This window comes from Elgaria multicarinata, chromosome 7, assembly GCF_023053635.1.
Source record: "Elgaria multicarinata webbii isolate HBS135686 ecotype San Diego chromosome 7, rElgMul1.1.pri, whole genome shotgun sequence".
NCBI classification, from domain to species: Eukaryota; Metazoa; Chordata; class Lepidosauria; order Squamata; family Anguidae; genus Elgaria; species Elgaria multicarinata.
Window position 1 is genome coordinate 81,938,562 of NC_086177.1, and position 23,909 is coordinate 81,962,470.

The following is a 23,909-nucleotide window of genomic DNA, read 5'->3' on the forward strand; positions in this document are numbered from 1 at the left end:
GACAACATTTGTCTGGGATTGTCGGTGTTTACATATTAATGTCAACATCCTCTATATTTCGGCTTCTATCAGTAACATATAAATCACTGGGTTGGATCCATTAATCATATTACAGTACACCTACTAATTTCATTGGGTCTAGTTGTCTAGAGCTAACCCATTGACTGTAGTAAAGTACAGCCAAAGCAGGTTAATTAAGTTTGTCTTGATTTCAACTAACCAAAGGCCATCACTAGGCCAAGGAGCAACAATCTTTTTTTGCCTTTAACAGAACATACTTTCTAGTTTTCTGGCTGAAACAAAATCATTATCATGGCTTTGCCAGCTAACAGGCATGTTTTCAAAGTGAGGAGGAGGGGATGGTTTCACAAATTGCTCTGCATTTACCGATGTAGTCAGCCACTGTACACCTGCACCAGCAACTGAAATAGATATACTAGAGTAATGCAATAGTCTCATAGCGGTGCAACCTTCAGCATACCTCTAAGACACTCCAAAATGCCACTGGCAATGCCTCTGTGCTATAAAGCAATCGCCATTTCTCCTCGTTTTTGTTATCCATACATACATCTGTTTATGCTCGAAGGAAACTCCCCCCCCTGCAACGCTGTATAGCATGCCCCACATAATTGTAAAATAAACCCTCAATTCAAAATAAAACAAATCCCCCAAATCATGTTTAATTGAATAAAAGGCATACTAATTTTCATGCTATGCTCAATATAAATATAAATTCAAGGCAGTCGAGCTATTCATTACCAAAAAATAATATGCATATATACTTACACTCTCTAAAAAATGATTCAATAATGTGGATTAGGAAATCAGTAAGAAACTGTCTGAGTCTAGTATATATATATATAAAAACCTTTGACGTAGAAGCCCGCAATGGCTATTTTCAAGTATTTTAGCATTTTTCTGTGTTTCAGAATGTCATCATTTCTAATGAATCATTTGTAGAAAGGACTTTTATACAGAAAATTGCACTGAAATTAAGTAGAAATTTGCTTCCACCGCAGTTCATTTTTAGAGTGTGCATGTATACATAGCAACGTTTTCATCCTGGGATCTGCTACAAATACTGGGCACATTCCACTGGGAAATTATCCTACGCCACTCCACAATGAAATAAATGGGAGCTGACAAGAATCCTGCCACGTGCTGGCTATTTAACTCTGCAAGGCTTGGAAGGGGGACTTCTCAGCGTATTGCACCCACTGTCCTTCTCTAACAAAACAGGTGAATGTTTGGACAACATATGATAGCCCACATTTTTAAAATTTTGTTTGTAAAAACCTAGTTCCAATCCAAATGGATCAGCAACACCAGATTTCCCATTGAGCGTGTGCCAGTTTGCAAGTTAAAGGTCAAAGAGCAAAGACATCAAACAGTACACTGTAAGGAAATTCAGACAGCAAAGGGTTGTTGTTGATTTTTTTTCCCACAGAAGACAATGTTTAACTCAGTAATGACAATCAACAGATCAATAAAGTTCAAGGCAAGCTGTTCATTGTTTCAAAAGCTACTCCCCTGGAATCCTAGCTTTCATAAAAAGCCAGGTATCTGACTTGTGAGGTGCATTCTTTCTGAACACCTTTAATAAATTCACAGCCCAGTGACTGTAAGAAAGCCTGTCACTGCGAGAAGCAGCTTCTAAAATCAATAGAAGAGGTCTGTCAGTTGCTGACTTTTCTCTAGGAAAAAAATATTGATACACAACCTGCTCTGCAGGTCACATGAAAATGACAATACTGCTGTTAGCACAAAATTACACATGATGACACAATGCTTTGGTGGTCCCTTGGTCCTGTCAGTGATTTAATGCACAGCTCAATGCCAGAGGTCTCGTCGACCCTTTGAGAACTAAGGCAAACGCCCAAATGGCAACACTACGGGGTGGAGAGGGGGAACAGCACCCGTGCAACATCAAAGTTGTTGCTTTCTAGTTCTCACTGAAACAATTAATTATTCCTGTGTGTGTCCATGAGCCAAGGCAAATTCAATTATCATGCAGCATTGTTGTTGTTGTTGTTTAAAAAAAACAAAACAAAAACAAAAGTTGAGCAGGGCAAAATTTAAAATGCTAAACTATTAGCTGGACCTGGTCCCATCATCAAACTCATCTTCCTGTTGCTCACATGCTGGAGAAGGACAAACCCTTTCATGAGAGTAGAAGATACACCCTGGGGTGCAAAAACTTATTTCTTCTCTATTCTGTTATTTCAAGTCAACAGGTTTTGCAGCACAAACAAGAGACAGTAAAGCCAGTAAACAGAAACAATGCACACTGTAGGCAACAATGCCTCTATCATGCTACCATTGATTTGCTGAAAAACACAACTGTCTGTCACCAGCCTTAGTTGCTGCCAACTCTTCAGCTCCAGCCGTTGTGGTACGTTGATCCATGCTCATATTAAGCACAGTACCAAATAAGAGGTCACTTGCATGTTAACAAGCATGGTGTCCCCCATGAGCATGGCCATGTTTACATGTGGTAGCCATTAAAAACAAACAAGTACCTGAGCACATACACGGCTAATGGTGTAATGGAAGCCAGGTGTTCGTTGAAGGGATACTGGGGGCCATCAATGCATGGGAGCAATGATGATGGGGGGGGGGAAAGAGCCACACAGCCATGGCACGACTACTGTGGTGGGTTGGCATAGCACCTATTGAGGAACAGGAGGCTAAGCTGGAAAATTGTAGCCACTTTTTCTGAATGCTACAAATTATTTAAACCCAACCACAATTTTTTAAAAATCCAGAAACTGGGAAATACATTATGAATTTCTGCTAACTTGCCATCAATATTGCAAACAAATAAAAACAACACCACTCTGATCTTATGTGTCACTCTAATTGTGCAGTGGGCTGGCCCACTCCCAGACCGACCAAACTAAACAATAACTGCCCTGTGTACCTACTAATCCGGGTGGCTGCTGGCATACTGCTCTCAGCTGTCGTAGAGTTATGGTACTATGCAATATCATAAGAGAATGTAGCAGCCAAGACTAGAGTACACACAGCCCCTGGAAGCAGCAGAGGAGGGCACAGAAGGCAATGGCGTTGAGAGGGGAGAAAGGAGAGACTCTAAAAATCTGATATGGTTTCTGGGCCACATGTGGAGAAATAGGGTCTTGCTTGTAATCCCAGGAGATAAGCTTTGGAAACCAGAATCTCTTGAAGCTATGCACTCCTATCATTTCAGGACAGCCAATGTTAGCAGCCTTCAGACTTTGAAAACTGATCCTATAGTTCTCAAAGGGTCACTGATTACACAAATCCAATACTAGCATTATGTTTCTCTGTAACATTAAGTGTCACTTTAGTTCACTGCAATCTAGTTCAGGGACTTTCTGCTTTCTGCTAAGGTTTCAAAATAAGTGTTCCTGACAGACCTATGGAAGGCCTGGGGCTGTTGGCCTGGTACAGCTTGGAAAGAAGAAGAAGAGAAAAAAAGGAGGGGGAAAGCAGAAAATCAACAAAAAGCTAAACCAATCAATAAAAAAAGATACTATCTGAATATAGTAATGAATATAAATGTGTTAAAACATTGAGGACATAGCTCAGAACAGCTGTATAAAACACAAAATGAATGTATCATTAAGGCTGTTACTATATTGCAGATATTTTGGCCCCTCGTTTGTTGGAAAATGGCTGTCCAGTCTGAATTCCGGTGTGTCATCCTGGTCTCCCACTTGACAAAAATTATGTGTAGGAGTATAGGATTATATCCGTAGCTGACAGAAAGCAATCCTCTTTGGAGACAAAGCTGTTTTGGGTCTTCACACTTACTGAAAGTTCCATTGTGATTCTTGTGGTATAGTTGCTATATCTTTTCTCTTAAAAAACAAAACAAAACTGATTACATTTTTTTCTTTTCTTTTTTAAAACCTCACGCAAAACTCTTTCGAAGGGGAGCAGGCTTTAGCGAGGGCAAAAGAACCCCCAATAGAGACACTGGAGATTCATCTTTTCAGGTTTGTTGTCGTTATCGTTGTTCTATTTCCTCTTCTTTGTGGAAATCCTGATAGTTTTGCATTGGGTATTGAGCGTGCAGAGGAAAGGCTAGAACCGAATGACAAAGAAAGACAAAGGACTGGAGAAACGGCAGATACTGTGTATGATGGAAGCTTCCCACTGGAGTGAACTCTCGCTCGTGTGCAGGGCAGGCAGCCCCCCCGGGTTTTAAAGATCAGCCCTGGTCGAGGCGGACGGATGCCTGCTCCTAGGTAGGAAACCGCATAACAGCTCTTTTGTTGAATCTCAAGTTACCACATACTCCTGGGAGAGAGAAACAAACCCCTACATCACACCCACTCTTGCATAGAGCGTTTGCAGTACAGTATGTGGCGGGGTGTTCCTTTCCTCTTGAACTGGAACACAGTGTAAACCAAGACAAGGAGGCACAGGGCCAAAATGCAGGGAATGACAATGGCTATGGCTTTCACAGTGCTGGCTGTGTTGTCCAGTTTGATGACAATGTCTACATCATCTTGAGGGCTGTGTCGGTCTTTGTCCCGGTCTGCTGGTCCATCACAACCCATAAAATCCTTGAGGATGGATCTGGGATATCCAGGCTCCACCCTGAGCATCTGGTTGTTGAATTTCCAGTATTCTTTGCCTTTGTAAAAATATGTGAAGCCTGAGAAAGAAAAGTGCAATTATTTCAGTGAGTCACCATTGAGTCATTTCTAATGTCAACAAATGACAAGGAACTACTGAAATTTAGAGATAGTAGAGATGATTACAATTGGAGTTGGCAAATGTCTCCCAGTCTTGCCAAAGACCCAACAAATAGGGCCTCCACACTCTATACCTTATGATTCAATAAATTATTACAAAGCTCCCAAACCTTCATTATACAGTTTTGCACAGAAATGAGCACAAGTTTCTTCTGCTATGGCACAATAAGAATCTTTGCTGTGTCCATAAGTTGCAACTTATAAGCAGCTAGAAACCCAATTGTTTAAGTATCCCAATAAAAAACATGACAGAAGCCAATGGCTGCAAAGTCTTAAATATATCCCAGGTAACTCCAAACACATGGTACCAACAATCTCTTATTAGTGGATAAATACAATGCATAAACAGAAGACCTTTAGCAACCCCATATATAATGATCTTCAAATAACATGATTTTTCAGCTTTCTCTCCTATTTTTCATGCATACATCATATCTCTTCTGAAATAGGATTGTCTAAGGTGGGATGTGTGATTTTGCCCATCACTCTATATAATTTATTTGTCACTGAATCCTAGTTTCAATTAATAGCTAATAACATTGCGAACCCAACCCACTTTCTGTTCCTTCTTAACTCAGCTTCATCTGGTGGGATTTTATTCCAGCAACCATTCTTCTAGTTTGGCTTCTTTGATGTTTTGTGTGTGTATATTCTGTTTTATTCTTAGTTTATATTATAAGATTTTGTACCTTAGAATTTTCAAATAGGATCAAAATATATGCATATATACATACATACATCTTTGACCTTAAAGATTTATTATTATGATTTAGTTTGTGTCAGCACAGTTCCTATTTTGGAGTAATGAATATTATATATGATAGGTATTTGTTGTCTGAATGAATTTATTACTATTTTTATATTTATATTGAAAATAATATTACCTATGAATAATTAAGGGATATGTATGTATGTACGTATGTGTGTGTGTGTGTGTGTGTATTTCTGTGGTTTCGCTGATGTGATAAAAAATTCACTATATTCCTGGCTATGAATTTATTTACGGATAAGAAGAATTCTGTGCAGACTGTGATCCAGGAGACCTAGTCATACTCCACAATGGGAGGAAAGGTACAACTTGTAATGTACAGAGAACTACATCAGTTTCTCTTTGAGTACATAGACCAAAATGCTGTCATGTGTATTGGCTCCCAATGTATGTGCTGAAGGCAAAAAAAGAAAGAAAGAAAGAAAGAGAGAGAGAGAGAGACAGAGAGAAAGGAAGACCATTGGTGTGCCGTGATTCCAAGATATGAAACCATCAAGAGATCCGCTGTGCAATCCACAAAATCTTTATTCAATAAAAAAAAAACCCTCTTCACACCTGAAAGGAGTGTGAATGCTACGAGCTATCCTCCAATCCTAACAAAGCAAGGCAGTTGCCTATCAACTAAATGGACAGTTTCCCGCAGTGCTGAACCCTTCCTTCACAGAGAGTCTTCAAGTTGTAACCTCTGGTGAGTGACAAACCTAGCGGACCATCTCCTCTCAACTCCACCTACTTGACCCTACGGTGGTCTATGGGATGTCAATTCTGATGCTCCCTCCCCCTTCTGACAAAGACTGAGTCCCTAGTAAGGGGAGGGGGAAGATGATCTCTGAACCTGGCCCTCCTGTTCGATAAGCTTCTGGGAAGTTTCCTCCCTGACTCCCGGAGAGTCTTGGAGAATTTCCTTCCCCGCTCCCTGTCATAGCTGGCCTTCTTCTACTTCAGGCACTGAATCCGATTCAGAACCTGAGTTCCAACCAGGGAGCCTGGAACTCATTCTGACATGTGTAGCCCTTCCTATATTACAGAATATGTTCTTTTCCAACAACCCAACCAAAGCGATGCATTCTTAAGTCCCATTAATTTTACTGGGAGAGACTTTGCCTGAATCATGTCCTAACAAGACAAATATATTTAGAACAGTGGAGGGATTAAAGATCCTTATTTTAAATTGACACTACAGCAGGAACATAAATTATGCTCTCCCTGAGCCCTATTTGTTCAAAGATCCCCTGCTCAGTTCAGGAACATTGGTCAATTATAGGAAATTACAGCACTGATTTATACCCATCTAAACTGTCCCTCTTTCTTGCATTGGCTGGACTAATTCTGTCTCCTGTTACTTCTATGTCTTTGAAAGGAAGAGCTGTCTGATGAGCTCTGGCAAGAGAAAACAGTATTTTCTGGGGGGGGGGGGGGCGGCTAAAATGTGATAATCCAAAAACTATCCAGGGTAATTTCGAACAGTGCCTAATTGCAGAAAGACTGCCTCCCTGCCCACCCCCAAAATCATTTTAATGTCCCAGCTGAAAAGTGGCAGCACTCCAGCGTGAAAGAAACTTTCACAATGGGTGAACGTCCTCTCACAGTTTATGAACTGCATGCAAACAAACGGAGCAATGTCTGACTTGACCATCTCAGACTTTGCTTCTTGCAGTGGTAAAGGTCATAAGGGGGGGGGTAGGCTTCCTTTGTGATAAGAATGTTACTGGTCAGGAAGACTAGACTAGACATTAGTTTCAAAAACTTAACAGAGAAAAAAAAATGGGCTTTTGCAGTTGAACTGTGGAGAGGCCGAGCCTTTTTTAAAACACTTTTCCTTTCACAGCTGTTGGCCTTCATAATTACGATGAGAAGAATTTCAACCCTTTGTTCTGCTGCTGGTATTTATTTTAAATTATCTCTCTGAAATTCTAGTCCATATGAAATTCTACTGTTGCTTTGGAAGAATTTTATTTTCAAAAGCATATATATTTGGCTGAGTGACAAATGTATGTATATGCGTTTGCATTCATGCATGTATGTGTTTGGGATCCTGCTGGCCTTATTATCTAAGAATAACATATCCCAGAAGTAAAAGAATGATAGTTATCCGCAGTGGAGGCTGGTGGCTCCGATGTCACTGGGGCAGTCAGAACTCTATCCAGCACCTTGGATAGCTTCTTTAGAGTTTTGACTGAAACCCAGAGTGGAATCATTGCCCCACTGACATTGGAGCTACTACCTCCACTGGTTATTCTCTTGGGTGGTAATAATCCTTCCATGCCCACCTCCCACCCTTTCCACCGAAAGCTAAGCTACTTCCCTTTTGAGGAGGAAAAGTAGCTCAGCTTATCTGCAAGCCAACAAGAGTTTCTTGACTCCCCCAACCTGCTCCCTATGCACTGATTCCAGCCCCCAAACCACCTTTCCTTCCGCAGTAGAGGCTCTCCACTGGTGGAACGGGGGAAGGGAAGTGATGTTCATTGATGCCCCCTCTCTCCTGCACTGCTTCTCTGGAGCATAGTTTCAAGGGACACAGAGGACTGCAAAGGAAAGGAAGGATCAGCAAAAATCACCTCTCCTCTTCCTCTGGAGTTAGCGGATCTGTGCCAATCATAAATCTAGATGCAACTCAAAGACCTTGGGCGACCTCATCAAATTCAATGGCTTTGAGTACCCGTAAATATGACCATTGTACCCCAGAACTATCCTCCCTCATACAATCCCACATTTCCAACTGCCTGTTTCATATTTCCCTTTGGATATTTCATCACCACCTCAAATTTACTAGGCCTGAATCTGAACTTGCCAATCCTTTCTTGCCAATCCTTTCTCTCTGTGTTTTCTGCAACATCACCACCCACTCTGTTTATTCCAGTTTCTCCGTTGCTTCCAGTCCCATCAAAACCTAGAAGAATTTCTTCTAAATCTTCCCATTTCATTGAAAACCTTACATATCTTTTGTTGCAAGCTAAGCTGGTCCCATAAAAGGTATCTGCCCATTTTGTTTCTCTACTACTAAGAAGCTTTCAAAGTTAGCATAATGGCGGCTTCATTTTATACCTCCTACTCTGTGTTGCTTTGGATTTAGCCACACAAATGTGTCCCTGTCCCCCCACAAAAAAATGAACTTGGAAACGAAAAGGATTAGCGTTAGATTAATGTAAGATGTTGTTTAATTGGAAGCAGCTCCTCTGAAGTTTCTCCCCTAAAGCAATCTGGTTCAATTTCAAGTCGAATCTTTATCTGAAGAGCAGAAGGGAAATGGTTTCAGGCAAAATTTAATCAGAGTTCTCTGAAAGTAGGTTGTGGTGTTCCTCATTTGTATCCTTGCTTGTTTCATTGTCTCTTGATGCAATCGCCAATTGAGCCATGCAGTGATCTTGACTTTGGGGAACAATTCACAGCACTGTTCCTGCAAGCTTCACCAGGCAACTTTCAATAATACTTATTTTTCCCTCGCTGAGAAACCAAAGGATTTCTTACAGTTAGCCTTGAAGAAAAACAACAACAAAAACATAAAGCCAAAGACAGCTTTCTCCTTAATTTTATTGTCCCCCAAGATCTCATGTTTCTTTGCCATTATTTTAGTAACCAAAAACCTATGGCTTTCTGCGTGACCCCGGGGTCACTCACCAGACTACAGAAAAAGAACAACATTATTTGTTGTGTCTATTCTTTCTTTAAAATTTGTACTCCTTCTGAACAATCAATGGGATACTCATATGCAGATATATACCCTTAGTTATATAAATACAAGTATATATGAAGAGATAGAAATATATATGTGCACAAGGAAAACTAGTTTTTGATGGGAATATATGTAAGAATATCATGTTGCCTGAACTACTTTCCTGTTGCAAAAAACAAAACAAAACAATATTCTGCCAAAATGCCCAGTTCAGGAAAGGGCTTCTATTGATGGAGGAAACAGACCTAAAGCAAGGAAGTGATTAAGTGTATTCCTGAGAAGAAAAAGTTTTCTGCAATTAGTTATTCGAGCCAAAGAAAGGAATATCAACTCTTAAAAAGGCGGACAGGTCTCATATCTTTTACAGGGAAATGAAAATAGCACAGCACCGGAGACATGATGTGGGGGAAGAGAAAGACAAAAAAACCCTAATCTTTGATAAATCAATCACATATGCAGTGCTGGAGGCACACAGCAACTGAAACTGGTTGCAGTCACATATCTTTATTTTGTTGTCAAAGGCATCAAAAATTCTTGCAACTGAAGACCGCACCATCAAATTGATAACAGGCCAAAGGCAATAATTAATATGCATGCAGTGAAGGTCTTTGTCATCAAGAATACACAGCACAAGATGTGGAAATCAAAAGTGCATGGTGCTTCCTCTTATTCCAAGGGTTAGGGTCTTTACTGAAATGTGCAATATACTTTAACTACAGCCTTGCAATATGTGATTTAGCTATGATATAATCTTAGGTCCCAGACGACTGAAACAGTAGTCTACCATTTTATTTATTTTTTGCTTTTGTCTTAGATAGCAATGGGCTTGTGACAACTGCTTTGTGTGAGGATTCTATCACAGACTGCAATTCGGCATACTAAAGCAAACCTCCAATAGTAGATAAGGCAACTCTGACAAGGAAACAGATTATGTGGGGCAAATAGCAGCTTGGGGAAATTTCAGTGGGAAAATGGAATGGAGGAAAAGATGCTTTGAAAACCTTCCCCAATGTCTCCAACTGGAGATGCTTGAAGCTGCTTTGGATGTGAAAAAAGAAGTGATTCTCAATCACGGGATTAAAATAGGTGGTTTGACCTGAGTATTAATACTGCACCATATACTCACAAGGCCTTAAGTACAGCTTTAACATCCCACAGATCAGGAATATGAATGTATCTTTTTATTGATGGATGTACTGGCATGGGGCTGCAAAGAAAAGTATATTCTGATAGCACACTACAGTTTGGATAAATGAGATACTTAAAAATTGGTATCAAGAGCAGAAGAGGTTTGTTGTTGCTGCTGTTGTTGTTTTTAAAAAAGAGAATGTTAACATTCACAAGAAAAGACATACCATTTTCTTTGTGGACAAAGGCTCCCTGAGGTGATTCTGGGATACCTTTCCAGATTGTGATTGGTTTTGGGTAACCAGCATCCATAGTTCTCATATCTTCACTGTACCTCCAGTATCTAAGAAAGAAAAGCGTGAGGAGAAAATCTGAATTTACGAACAGCTACTTTCAGCTTCTGACAAGGAGTACAGTGTAAAATGAGGGCAGCCAAATCCTTCCTACTTAAGAAATGCTTGCAGATAATGAAGACTTGCTAATTGAACTGCTGATCCCAGTAAGCACACAAAGGATAAAAGATTCACCCAGCTTGAGGGCCAAATCAACAAACACTATTTGCATATTCAGAACAATTCTGATGCCTGGGGGGTTCTACACAGCCACACATGGAGATATACTATATGCAAAGATCTATAGTAATGTTTCAGTCAAAGTTTTAATCACACACAAGTCAGTAAATTCTGAGTTAAAGTTCCCACAGCAATCTTAACTCTTCTTTTATGTACGCATTACAGGAGTCTTTTGTTACCCAACTATGCAACATGTATTAAATAATTCAAGATGCTGAATTCTGTATATATGTGTGGTTACAAAGAAAAAATCACAGTATAAACGTTTAGAGGAACTAAAGGCTGCAATTTGATGTACACTCACCTAGGAGTAAGCCCCATTGAATAGAGTGGAATTCACTTCTGTGTAAACATGCATACAACTGCACACTAACTGTACTGAACTGCGGCCAATATTCAGGCCAATATTCAGACGCACTCAAAATAGCGTCATTTTTAAAAAATAAACAATAAAAATGACATAAAAAATAAACAGTAATATAAAAACAAAGTATAAAACAGCCTTGTAAATAAGCCCACAGAAGATACTAGCCTGCAATTTCTTCTTACTAGCTTGCCACCTTCTCGACTGACAACCAACATGGAAATGCAGGTGATTTATTTATTTATTTATTTATTTTTCATTTTGTAATTAGGTTTATATTCTGCTCTTGAAATGTACTACCAGGACAGCTTACAATAAAATGTTTTCTTTTTAAATAAATAAATAAATCATAAAATTGCCAGAGTGGATTTGATTTAAATCATGATTTAAATCACGATTTAAATCACTACTCAGAAAGACTCGATTTAATCATGTGACTTCCCCTCCCACAAAAAGTGCACTCTATTCATTGAATGTTTTGAAACTTAGCACTTAAGAGGTAAGGAGTCGATTCTGTGACTTGCAAAGGAACAATGGGATTGTGTTCTCTGCAGACACAAATTCACAGTTTTGAGAACTGTAAAACCAAGCATCTGTGATAATATCTTCTAGACAGAAAAATTGCCCAATAATCTTACAGAAACCTCTGGAAAGGATCAATGGAATTCATTTACCAAAAAAATTAAACATTGCATGAATATACAGCTTCATGATACATAATTAAAAACTAATCCTTATTTCATGATTAATAACCTTTGGACTATAATGTATCTTAAATAGAATACTATCTTTAGATAGCTTTTTCTTCAAAAAGCATTTTATTAAAAAACCCCGATTTAAATCAAAAAATCTGATTTAAATAAAAAAAATCCATTTTTTTTAAAAATAATAATTGATTTTTATCCACCCTGAAAATAGCTAAAGCATTAAAGGTAACAAAAACCAACAACCCAATGACTCTTACAAACTCCCAGCATCCAAATAAAACAGTTCAATTGAAGCTAAAAAGCTAAAAAGCCTGGGGAAACCAAAAGGTATTTGCCTGTTAGCCGGCTAGTGGAAAATGAAAAGCAAAAAGTTGCCATCTAACTCAGAGGGAAAAGTGGAGTAAGGGATGGAGGGAGGGGAACCATCAATCTGTGGCAATACACAACCGGTTGGTGGAAGAGGGGCAAATCATTCTTCCTGCACTCCTAGCACAGGAACCCATTCTTCCTCTGCCATTTGGCTTCCTCTGCCAATGGCTTACTTGCCTAAATGGAATTTCTTGTCACCTATGGTGACCAGGTGAGTCATTTAATAGGAGGCTGCCATGAAACAATACTAAAAGCAACACTAATTAGCAGACATTAATGTGGCAAAATGCCACAAATTAACATATTTAACAATATATTGAAACAAATAAGAATAACAAAGTCTTTCACAGACCCCTAAAAAGAAGAGAAAGGAACTTGTACTGTACATGCCAAAGATAGTTTGTTGTTGAACTTCTGTTTTGATGACGAAGGCAGGCTTACAGGGTATGTTAAGTATGAGTAGAGAAAGTAATTTAAGGGGGAAGAGTGGTGGCCTTCATTGTCTATAGTTACAAGCTGCAAGGAAATTCAGAACAATCAGTGTAATGAGGGGTGGGGGAAGAACTTTGAATAATTGGTGCAAATCACAAACATTTGGGAGAACGATAAACACAATCCCCTGGAATGGTCTCCTCTGCAATTCCAGTAAATTTAATGGGGGCTGCGTTATGGCACAATTAAGAACATAAGAAGAGCCATGCTGGATCAGACCAAAGGTCTGTCTAGTCCGGCACTCTGTTCACACAGTGGCCAACCAGCTGATCTTCCTACTCTCTTTCATGGGATTCATTCAAGACATATGCTAGGTGGATTGTGCCCAGTATAAAAACCACAAGAGAGTTATCCGATTGTAGCACTTTTGATTTATAACGCTTCTTTGGGACTTCCTTATTTATGCCTACATTCTTATTGCAGTTTCTCAGGCATAATTCCCCTGCCCCCTGCCCTCTCTAAGAGGACTACAGTATCTTTGCATGGTCTTTGCAGGGAAACTGCAAAGCCCTCTGGAAACAAAGCCCTATGAAGAGAGACTGAAAGAACTGGGCATGTTTAGCCTGGAGAAGAGAAGATTGAAGGGAGACATGATAGCAACTTGAAAGGTTGTCACACAGAGGAGGGCTGAGTGCAGGACACAGACTAATGGGATCAAGTTATAGTAAGCCAGATTCCGGCTGGACATCAGGAAAAACTTCCTGACTGTTAGAGCAGTACGACAATGGAACCAGTTACCGAGGGAAGGTTGTGGGCTCTCCCACACTAGAGGCCTTCAAGAGGCAGCTGGACAGCCATCTGTCAGGTATGCTTTAGGGTGGATTCCTGCATTGAGCAGGGGGTTGGACTCGATGGCCTTATAGGCCCCTTCCAACTCTACTATTCTATGATTCTATGAAACTATTTTTCCTCCTTTGACTTTGGCATCACCTTTCGCCTTCTCTCTCATGCCTGCTAACCTCATTGCTACTAAGGAAGCAACAGTGGGCTGTTCCCAATTCAGAAAGAAAACTGTAATAGGCTTATACGTGCAATTAAGACCAGCGGGATAATTCAACTCTAACATTGCATTAAGAAGAAAAAAGGTGATATAAACAATATGTACTGAGAAGCTTAGTGGGATATAGGCTTATTCCCACTGGTGGTCAATATCCTGTAATAGCTCAATTATCTCTGCAAGGCTCATGTTCTTCGATCTTCTCCTTATATACTGTATTGCATTTATGTCCTGCTGAGTCTCATTATGCTTGTTACGACTCTAAGTAGCAACCTTTCCATCAAGAGAAGTTTCCTTTGATAGTTCTCTCTGGGTTTGTTTGGTTTTTTTGTTTGGTTTTTTTTTTCTGCTACAGCTCATAGTATTTTTAGGAACACCTTGACTTGGTGAAGCCTCCCATGGAATGAAATCTATTATGCGATATGACCACTGAATAAGGTTTCTAGAAAATGTAAGTCACAAACACACAAATAGGGTGCCTGACACTGAAATGGTCCCAGGGAGCCTCCAGGTTGAAAACTGTGGCCCACGAATAAACTTAAAATAACAAATCTCTCCACCCACAGGAGGTAAATTATACAGACAGATTTTGTTCACAGTCGAAGCTGAGCGCAATATGCTTGAAATTAAAAGTACGTTCCAGCCATCAAGACGTTGCCTACTTCCTCTCTCAAGAATGATACACAGATACAAAGACTCCATTTGTAAAACGAGTTGTGGCACTCTTCCTAATACAATCCAGTTCAAAAAGGAAAGCAAAATTAGCAGCACAGTTGGAAACAGTGCAAGCAGCCTGCTTCATACTTGGTGGATATGTCTGAGACTGGTGCAAACCTGTGGGTGCTCCCACTAGCCACGGTGAACGACGAGGAAATTTGTCTGTGCTATAGCCGAGAATGGGAAATCTGTCCGCACATATGAGGCTCAACCCTGGGTTGCATAAATACACATCCTTATGCAGGATACTGGGATTTCCAACATGTTCAAGGGATTTCTCATGGACTTGACTATTAAAAAAGGTCCACACTCACATTCCCACTGCAGGTGCACACCTGTCCACCCACTGACAATGAAGTAAATGCCTTCAGGCAGGTGCACATGCATGCTGTCTCACTCCTGATAACCCAGATTGTGGGTTATTTTTGCAGAGAGTCACATTTGCTGGCTATGGGCAGTATCCAACTGTGTTGTTCCACTAACACAAATTATGTTGGGCTAGCAGAAACTAGGTTCTGAACTATGTGCTTGAGAGTCCAGCTAAACTTATGTTTGCGCAGGTGCAGTTTCACAAATGGTTATGCATTATGTTTGTGCAACCCGTTGTGTGACCTGTTGTGCATTTTGCCTGCACAACTCATTGCTTGCATAACTCATTGTACAATCCATTGCACAAGCATAATGCACAACCAATTACACAGAAGAAAATTTCAGCAGAGTTCAGCTAGCACTATTTGAGTTTATGGATTGACACCCCTGGATAATGCCCTATGTGGCCACAAGACATCTGCCAATGGTGTACAGGGCAGTCTGTAGTAGCCTTTCTGTTCTCTCTGCTTATATTCCTCCAGAAGGAACAACACAGGAATCTTCCTGCAGAAGGACCAAGCACCTCTTTACCACTGCTTTCTCTGTATTCCTGCATTCAAAACGGCAGGCTACTAGAGCAGGTAGAGGAAGAGGACCCAATTCTGTTCTATCAGGACTTAGTTGCTAGGCTGATATAAGCCTTATAATAGTTGGATTTCAGGAGCACTAAGGTTTAAACAATACATAACAAAAGTCGTTGTTCATTTTGAAGTAATCAGTTCAAAATAGCTTCTTCATACGAGCAATCCATTTCCTAAATTTTAACAACTGCATAATCCTCCACAGCAGTTCTAAAGGTTGAGAGTATTAGTGTTAACCCCCCCATCACCACGTGTTTTACTCAAGGCGGTTTATTGAGTAAAAAATAAAAGAATGTTGCATAGAAACACGTGTTGCCATGATCAACAGAGAAGATTTATAGCAGTTGACCCAATACAAAATATACATATCTGAGCCTGTGTAGGGGTGGGTGGGGTGGGGAACGAATAAAGCATTGAAATGGATTCTATGAAGTGAAACAGTCATACAAAGAAGTGAATATTTCATGTGAGTCATATTTTTCATGGCACCACCTGAAAATAAAGGAACATGAGCAGTGATGTACAGCTGCCATGAAGGTAACAGCTGGACCATTCCTTCCAGGATGAATATACCAACCTATCTCCTTTGAAGAAGTAGGTTTTCCCAACGTCCTCCCACCAAATTGCTGAATCAATACCATGTGGTGGAATCCCGCTGCCCAATGTTATCAAATCATGGGGATACCCTGGTTGGAGAGTAGTGTCCTTGAAGACCCAGAACTTGTTACCTGAGCAAAAAAGAAAAAGGAGAAAAATCTGCATTAGCTTTCTGAACTATTTCCCATTGATTAAACACATCCAAGAGGTACAACTGATTAGGTTTCAAATATATTTCCACTGAATTCTTCCCAAGAAAGATTTAAGCAAACAAAACTGGATTGGACAACAAATATTTAAAAAGAAAAACTATGTGAATGTGCTGGCGTCAATATATAAACTGATAAAGAGCTAACAGATACAACTGATCCCTGTATGTGCTGTCATTCCATGGCATCCTAACTACGATGCAGATTTCAAAACTCAGCAGGCCTATCCAGTCCAGCATTCAGTTCAAACGATGGCCAACCAGCTGTCTGTGGGAAGCCCACAAGTAGGACATGAGTGCAATAGTGATTCATTATGATCATTCATGAATGGTGGTCCACACAGGGAATTAACATGCTGTTTGCCTGGTACTGCAAAAATGGAATGGGGTGAAGCCAGGACATAATACATGGCCCTGGCTTGTTAGGACATGAATAGCAATGCTAGTGAATTTTGTAATAGTTTCAGCTCATTGGCTGAAACTCATGCATTCATAATGCACACCTCTGTAGTGAGCTTGGAGTGCTTTAATTTCAGAATAGATTGCAAGTTTCTGAGCATAAACAGCCTGAATCTAAACTATGGCATTTCTGTGCATGCACTGAGTTGGCTGGTTTAACCTTTTTCTTGCAGAGGGAAATGTGATGTCACTATAAACCTTTAGGAAATGGTTGACATTTCAACTCTTTCCACAAACCAATCGTATTTGAAGAAACATCCATGCAGGTTGTATACAGCTCCAAATCTCTCTCCTCCATATACCGATAGGTAGTGGTGAGTAAATATTACGTAGAGTGGAAACAACCAAACAGGAACGGGTACATAATGTGATGATGCATTAAGTCATCATGCATGATGTGATGTCAAACAACAGATTGCAAGATGTAGTTTGATACTGTGCACGTGCAAAAAATCATATACACAGAATGAGATCTTCAGTTAATGGAGAACTCTTGTAGTCCATGATTACATGGATGAATTTGTTACTTTCTGAGGAAGCAAGATTCATTTGGGTAAGTTCACCCAACGCTACTCAAGAGTAGTGCAGGCTTACTCTATTTGGAAACCTGCAGCATGGTGTGAGATTTTATTTATTTCATTTACATCCCACCTTTTTTCCTCCCAGGAGCACAAGGTGGAGTTCATAATCCTCCTCTTGCTCTCCATTTTATCCTCAGAACAACAGTCCTGTGAGGTAGGTTGGGCTAAGAGTCTTTGACTGGCCCAAAGTCACCCAGTGGGTTTTCTATGGCTGAGTGGGGACTAGAACCTGGTTCTCCCGACTCCCAGTCCAACACTCTAACCACTACACTACACTATGGACTGAAGAGCTTTGCCTGTGGTAAGTTCTAGAAATGCCCTTGACCAAATGTCCAAGTTTAGAAGGCCATGCAAAACCTCTGCTGATGCTGCAATTCCTTAGAAGCAGGATGTCCATTTGTAGTACAGACATGCAGCAAGACGCCCTTAGGCACAGAAGGTAATGCGAAAGTGCAGGCCCTTGGATACCTTTCTCTACACCTATCACTTTAGCAACTGACAAGCAGGAAAAATGGGAGTCCGTATTCTTCCTTGGGCTTAACAAAGAACCCAGGCAGGCTTGCCTCATGAACATGTATTGCCCCTTAGGCACTGTTTTCTAGAAGCATTTTAAAATGAAACTTTACTTCACCCCAAAGACTGAGAATCAGGTCTGTGCTAGAGTTGCTGTGATGGAAAAACCAGAACGTTTGTTTCATTTAATCCCTCTGTGGTATTAAATAAGGGAAGTCTTAAAGAATAAAAGGAGGGGGGCAGTCAGGGGAGGCATGGGGGGGGGAGAAGGTTTTGTTTCTTTGGCCTGAATCTTGTAATTTACAGCATTTCCTTTTATCACATTTTTAATTAAGAAATGGGATATAGTTCCAATCCTGAGTTTGCTGAGTAAAGCTTTCATCAGCTTCTTAATCACTGCTTGCCATCCACTACAAACCAGACACATACTCAACAACTACAACAAAAACATTCCCATCACCCTATAACCACCCCACAATCCTCTCCCCACAGGGGACATAATGGTACTTTGCCTTTGGAACGCACTGCTTAACTTGGGTGTTTGTATAGGAAGGAGTTAAGAGGACTATGAAAGGAAAAGCAAGGGAAACCATTTAAAATCACAATATAGCTTTTCCTTGCTGCAACTCTCAGAGAGGGCAACAAGTCCCCTTATGCAGAGAAGGTTGCCTACAACCTCTTCCCTCATACCACGAGCAGCTTGGCAATGCAACCATGTTCCAGAAAATGTTCCTTCAGGGCAACAGAAACACCGTGGGTGAAGATTTATTAAATATCCTTCCAAAGCTAAGTATTTTCAAATCCCATAAATTACAATGAGAGAGATTAACAGCACAATCCTATACCTGTCTACACAGACATAAGCCCCAATGACTTCAATGGGGCTAACTCCCAGGTAAGTGGGTATAGGGCTGCAGCTTTAGGTGGGTGCTTAAATCCCTCCCGTTTAAGTCAATAGGACCTAAACATTTTGTAATTGGCTGAATTGTGCAAACTATCCATTTATTGATTGATCTACATACACAAAATAACATGTAAAACATATTACGTCTCATCTCCTACATAGAAGTACACAAAGTTAAGTATCAAAAGGTCATAGCCCTGTTCATGTGTTAAGCCCAAACAGGGTAGGTAAACACAGGTAAGGGGCATGGGACCCCTTAGCTTGGAAAAAAGAAAGCTAAGGGGAGACATGATAGAGGTGTACAAAATTATGCAAGGTATGGAGAATGTGAATAGGGAGGCATTTCTCTCTCTCTCTCAAAATACTAGAACCCGGGGGCATCCCATGAAGCTGACTGGTGGGAGATTCAGGACAAAAAAAAGGAAGTACTTCTTCACACAGCGCATAGTTAAATTATGGAAATCACTACCACAAGATGTAGTGATGGCCACCAATTTGGATGGCTTTACATTTGTGGAGGAGAAGGCTAACAATGGCTACTAGCCCTGATGGTTGTGTGCTACCTCCAGTTTCCGAGGCAATAAGCCTGTGTGCACCAGTTGCTGGGGAACATGGGTGGGAGGGTGCTGTTGCACCATGTCCTGCTTTGTTGGTCCTTGGTCGACAGCTGGTTGGACACTGTGTGAACAGGGTGCTGGACTAGATGGACCCTTGGTCTGTCCATGCTGGCTCTGCCCCCTGCATCCCAGTGTGTGCTGTTTCTACCCCTCTCAGTTCTTGACCTTGCTGCACCGAGCAGGAAAGTCTGAAAAGTGGTACCATGCACATCCACTCAACTGTGAATTGAACGGGCACCCTGATAGAGCAGTGCCTTCGATCATGCAGATAGTTCTACCTGCATCCAAGGAAACCTGAGCTCTCTTCAGAAGTCGCTGCTCAATGTGGCAAGATCTGGAACTGAGCAACCAGGGACAAATATATACAGGTATGCAGGAGGCAGGGCTAGCATGTGCAACCTCATGCGCCTTACTAATGTTTACCTACCTGGTTTGGGCTTAATTCCTGAACAGGTCTCATAGAAAAAGTAAAACAATGTTTCTGAAACATACTTTATATCCCATTTCTGAACTTTTCTTTAAAAAAATACAGAAGCTTCAACAAATCATCAAGTTGTTGATGGTTTATCTGGACAGAGATAGCCTAGCTACAGTTATCCATGCTCTGATAACCTCTCGTTTGGATTACTGCAATGCGTTATACGTGGGGCTGCCTTTGAAAACGGTCTGGAAACTTCAACTGGTACAAAACAGGGCAGCACGCTTACTAACAGGGACTGGCCGACGAGACCACATCACGCCAGTCCTTTTCCAGCTTCATTGGCTGCCAGTCCAGGTCCAGGCACGATTCAAAGTGCTTGTATTAACATTTAAAGCCCTAAACGGCTTGGGGCCAGGTTATCTGAAGGAACGCCTCCTCCCATATGTACCTGCCCGGACCCTAAGGTCATCTTCAGGGGTCCTTCTCCGTGAGCCCCTGCCAAAGGAAGTGAGGCAGGTGACTACCAGGAGGAGGGCCTTCTCTGCTGTGGCACCCCGGCTGTGGAATGAGCTCCCTAAGGAGGTTCGCTTGGCGCCTACATTATATGCTTTTAGATGCCAGGTGAAGACCTTTTTATTCTCCCAGCATTTTAAGAGTCTATAAATAAATTTTAACTTGGTGTTTTAAATTTGTAATTTTGCATTGCTGTTTTTATCTGGTTGAGCTTTTTTATTGTATTTTATATTATGGTTTTATACTGTTGTTTTATATTATGAATGGTTTTAATTTTTGTGAACCGCCCAGAGAGCTCCGGCTATTGGGTGGTATAGAAATGTAATAAATAAATAAATAAAATAAATAAATGAGTCAGTTTGATGAAAAGAGTCGTGTCTATAGCTCATTTTCCAGTAAAAGAATTTCTCATTAACTTCCAATACATCAAGAGTTCTACGTTTTCCTTCCTTGTGTAACTCAGCTTTACACAGGTAATGACTCTCCAAAGGGCACTCCTCCAGTGCAGCCCTCATTGCCTCTGCTCCGTAGGAGCCAGCAGCTGCAGAAACAGCCCTTGAAGAAGCAGACAGCTCCACAGAGGGGGTGGTGTTAACAGAAGCTCAAGAACTGCCAGTCTTCCAAAGGCTTCAGAAAGCCTCTGCTTTTTGTGGTTGAGTGTCAATCGGTGATCTGTCCAGGGTCCTAAGAGGCCTTGGCCTGTTGGAAACCTGCATTGCTTAATCTGAATTTGCCTTACTGCAGAGGGGAGCAACGTCTGGCCCCCTGGATGCTTTAGCCCAGCGGTCCCCAACCTTTTTGGCACCAGGGACTGGTTTCGTGGAAGACCATTTTTCCACAGCCCCGGGATGGTGGTGGTGGTGGTTGAGGGGATGGTTTAGGGAAGTCATGCCCCACCCCTACTCCAGCGTCCTGGCTTCGCTTCAGCTGGGTGGGCACCCAGCCGAAGTGAAGCCAGGACGCTGGGGTGGGCGGGTGGGCAGCTTCGGAACAGCACACTCAGAAGTCGCTCTCCAAGAGCGGCTTCCAGCCGGGCGCGCTATTCCGAAGCTGCCACCCCCACCCCAGCGACCCGGCTTTGCTTCGGCTAGGCAGGCGAGATGGCACCCCGCGCCCAGGTATGCTGGGGTGGGTGTGGGTGAAAGCAGCTCACCTGCGCGGCCCGGTTCCTAACAGGCCACAGACCGGTACCAGTCCATGGCCCGAGGGTTTGGGACCCCTGCTTTAGCCTAAAAGTTACCCACCCCTACCTTACCAGATGAGACCTGGCCTGCCAGATGTGATCCAGTTTTTCCAAACTCTTACCACCACTGCATCTGAGTGTCCACTGTGAGACCCATCCTGAGCTAAGACAAGACACTTGCCCTCAGCGTCCATGTTTGGGTTGCAGCTGGACTTTGGTCATGACAATAGGCTGCATTATGCTTTGTAGCCTGCAGGTTGTGAAGGCCTGTCTTAAAATCTATAAACGCACAAGGCAATAGAATTAGTGTTAGATTCACTTATCAAATCCTAATTAGCTGATACTATTTCCTTTTCTATGTAAGCCTAAACAAGTTTAAATTCTAGAAGGTAACTGGTTATATGTTCTCTTAAGTCTGTTGGGCAACAGCAACAGTAATTATTTATATGCAAGATTTCTATTGGCTTCAGATTGAGGGAGATATATTATGCATGCACTAGATGATGGGGTTATTCTGCTACAGCTGTCAACATTATTTGTGGTTCACACAGTATATAAGGAACTCAAGACTTATATGACTGTCAGTTTTCTTTGAGAGAAAAAATATATTTTCTGCCTCTTTGCTGAGACGTTATATGAGAAAGCAGCTGGATTTCAATTGGGGAATAAGGTCAGGGAGGTTTGATGAGGAAAACTGAATGAAAGCTTTCAAACTGAGGACTGAATTCTAAAAGGGAATTGAAGACAAGGAATAGACCAAAAGGGGAATTAAGTTAAATAAGGATTCTGTGGGTCCAATTCAGACATCTTCTTCCTCCTCCTCCTCTGTGGATGAACAACACTTTGGGTGGCTTCTGCACAAGACAAGTCATAACATTTGAACTGTGTTTACTTTGCAAGTCAGCAAAATTGAATGTAATGACAATTTTTTTTTTGAGGAAGTGGGGAAGCCTTCATATGGGAGGGGTAATGTTTGGACTAGGCATTGAAGAACTCGTAGGGCGCCTGCTCCACGTGCTCGCTGAGCGCTGCCCAGCCGCCCTAATCTGGGAGCTGGCCTGGCTGAGCACTTGTCGATGCACACTTTCTGGGGCCTCTGGAAAGTGCAGAGTTTCCCTGGCACTAGAGCAGACGACAAAATATGCAATTTCTGCAGCCTTGGGGAAATTGTGTATTTCCCCCCACTGTGGGAATAGCGACTACCTTTACCTCAGCAGGGGAAAGGACAAAAGGCATGCAAAGGTCAGGGCAGAAGTGAGTTCTGCCTGGACTTGCGTCCCTTTTGTCCTTTGCCCAGTGTTGGGACGAAAATCCACCCAGCACGTCTGTCGGGCCCCAGATCCGCTGCCCTTGTTAGTTTGGACCCATCCTATAATGGGCTCATCAGGTAGCGTTGGGCAAGTCCCTAATACTAGATCTGTAAAATGTTAATAATAATGCCCTGCCTCATAGGGCTACAAAGAGGACCAATGTCAAAAAGACTTTATAGCATTCTGCCTGTATATTTTAAAAATTAACATCAAAATTAATTATTTTTTACCTGAAGTATCTCAGTGATTACATGTAGGAGCTATGATCTGTAAGTTTCCCTAGTTCAAATATCAGATTATCCACAACTTGTTACATAACTATCTCTTAGCCTCAGCCCTGCCCATTTGCTTCAGCTATTGGGCGGTATAAAAATGCAATAAATAAATAAAGCAGAGATAATATTGGCAAATACCTTTATTATCCTGCACATGAAGGGAAACCTGAGCAGCCTCAGAACTGTGGGATGGAGAATATTTAAATTTTTCTCTCCCTGCCATGGTTGCTGATCAGAACCTGCTATTTGCATTTCCAAGGGCCCATTTGGCCATAAGATCAGCTTACCTGACATAATTCTGAAATGGATTAATGAGGTAACGTGTGTGTGTGTGTGTGTGTGTGTGTGTGTGTGTGTGGTGTCAAGCATCTGAATGAGCTGCTATATACAACAGTAATGCCTCTCTTATTTACCCCAAATGAATGATTATGTCATTATTTAAGATTGAATTGAAAAGCCAGGTCGGCATGAACATCTGCCTGGTGTCTATCACAGTCACCACACAATGGCGCATCACTGGAACAAGCTGATAAGTAGGGCATGCAACAAAATGTTACCATGTGGAGTTCTCCTGTTCAAGGCTGATGTTACACTGCACATCTTCCAGTCCTCTGGCACATAGGCTAATCTTAGAGACATGTTGCATATTTTGGTTAGAATAGGAATTTCTTTGAGAACTCTAGGATGGATACCATCTGGGCCTGGTGATTTATTTGCTTTCAATTTATCAATACTGTTGGGATCATCATCTTTTGTTACCATTATTTGTCTTAGTTTCTCAGGTGTCTTTCCTGAAAACATCAGTTCAGACACAGGTATCTGTCGTATATCTTCTGCAGTGAAGA

The 23,909-nt window shown here is 41.4% G+C and overlaps 1 protein-coding gene across 1 annotated transcript in view; it reads right to left on the reverse strand.

Moving 5' to 3' along the window:
• Positions 1-3,785: 3,785 nt before the first annotated feature.
• MMP16 (matrix metallopeptidase 16) overlaps positions 3,786-23,909 on the reverse strand; it is a 205,171-nt gene continuing 185,047 nt past the window's right edge. Inside the window, exons 8-10 of the mRNA XM_063130914.1 lie at positions 16,061-16,211; positions 10,543-10,658; positions 3,786-4,645 (exon numbers count right to left, since the gene is read on the reverse strand). Of these exons, the coding sequence (XP_062986984.1) occupies positions 4,311-4,645; positions 10,543-10,658; positions 16,061-16,211 (602 nt within the window). The 3' untranslated portion in view covers positions 3,786-4,310. The remainder of the gene's footprint in view (positions 4,646-10,542; positions 10,659-16,060; positions 16,212-23,909) is intronic.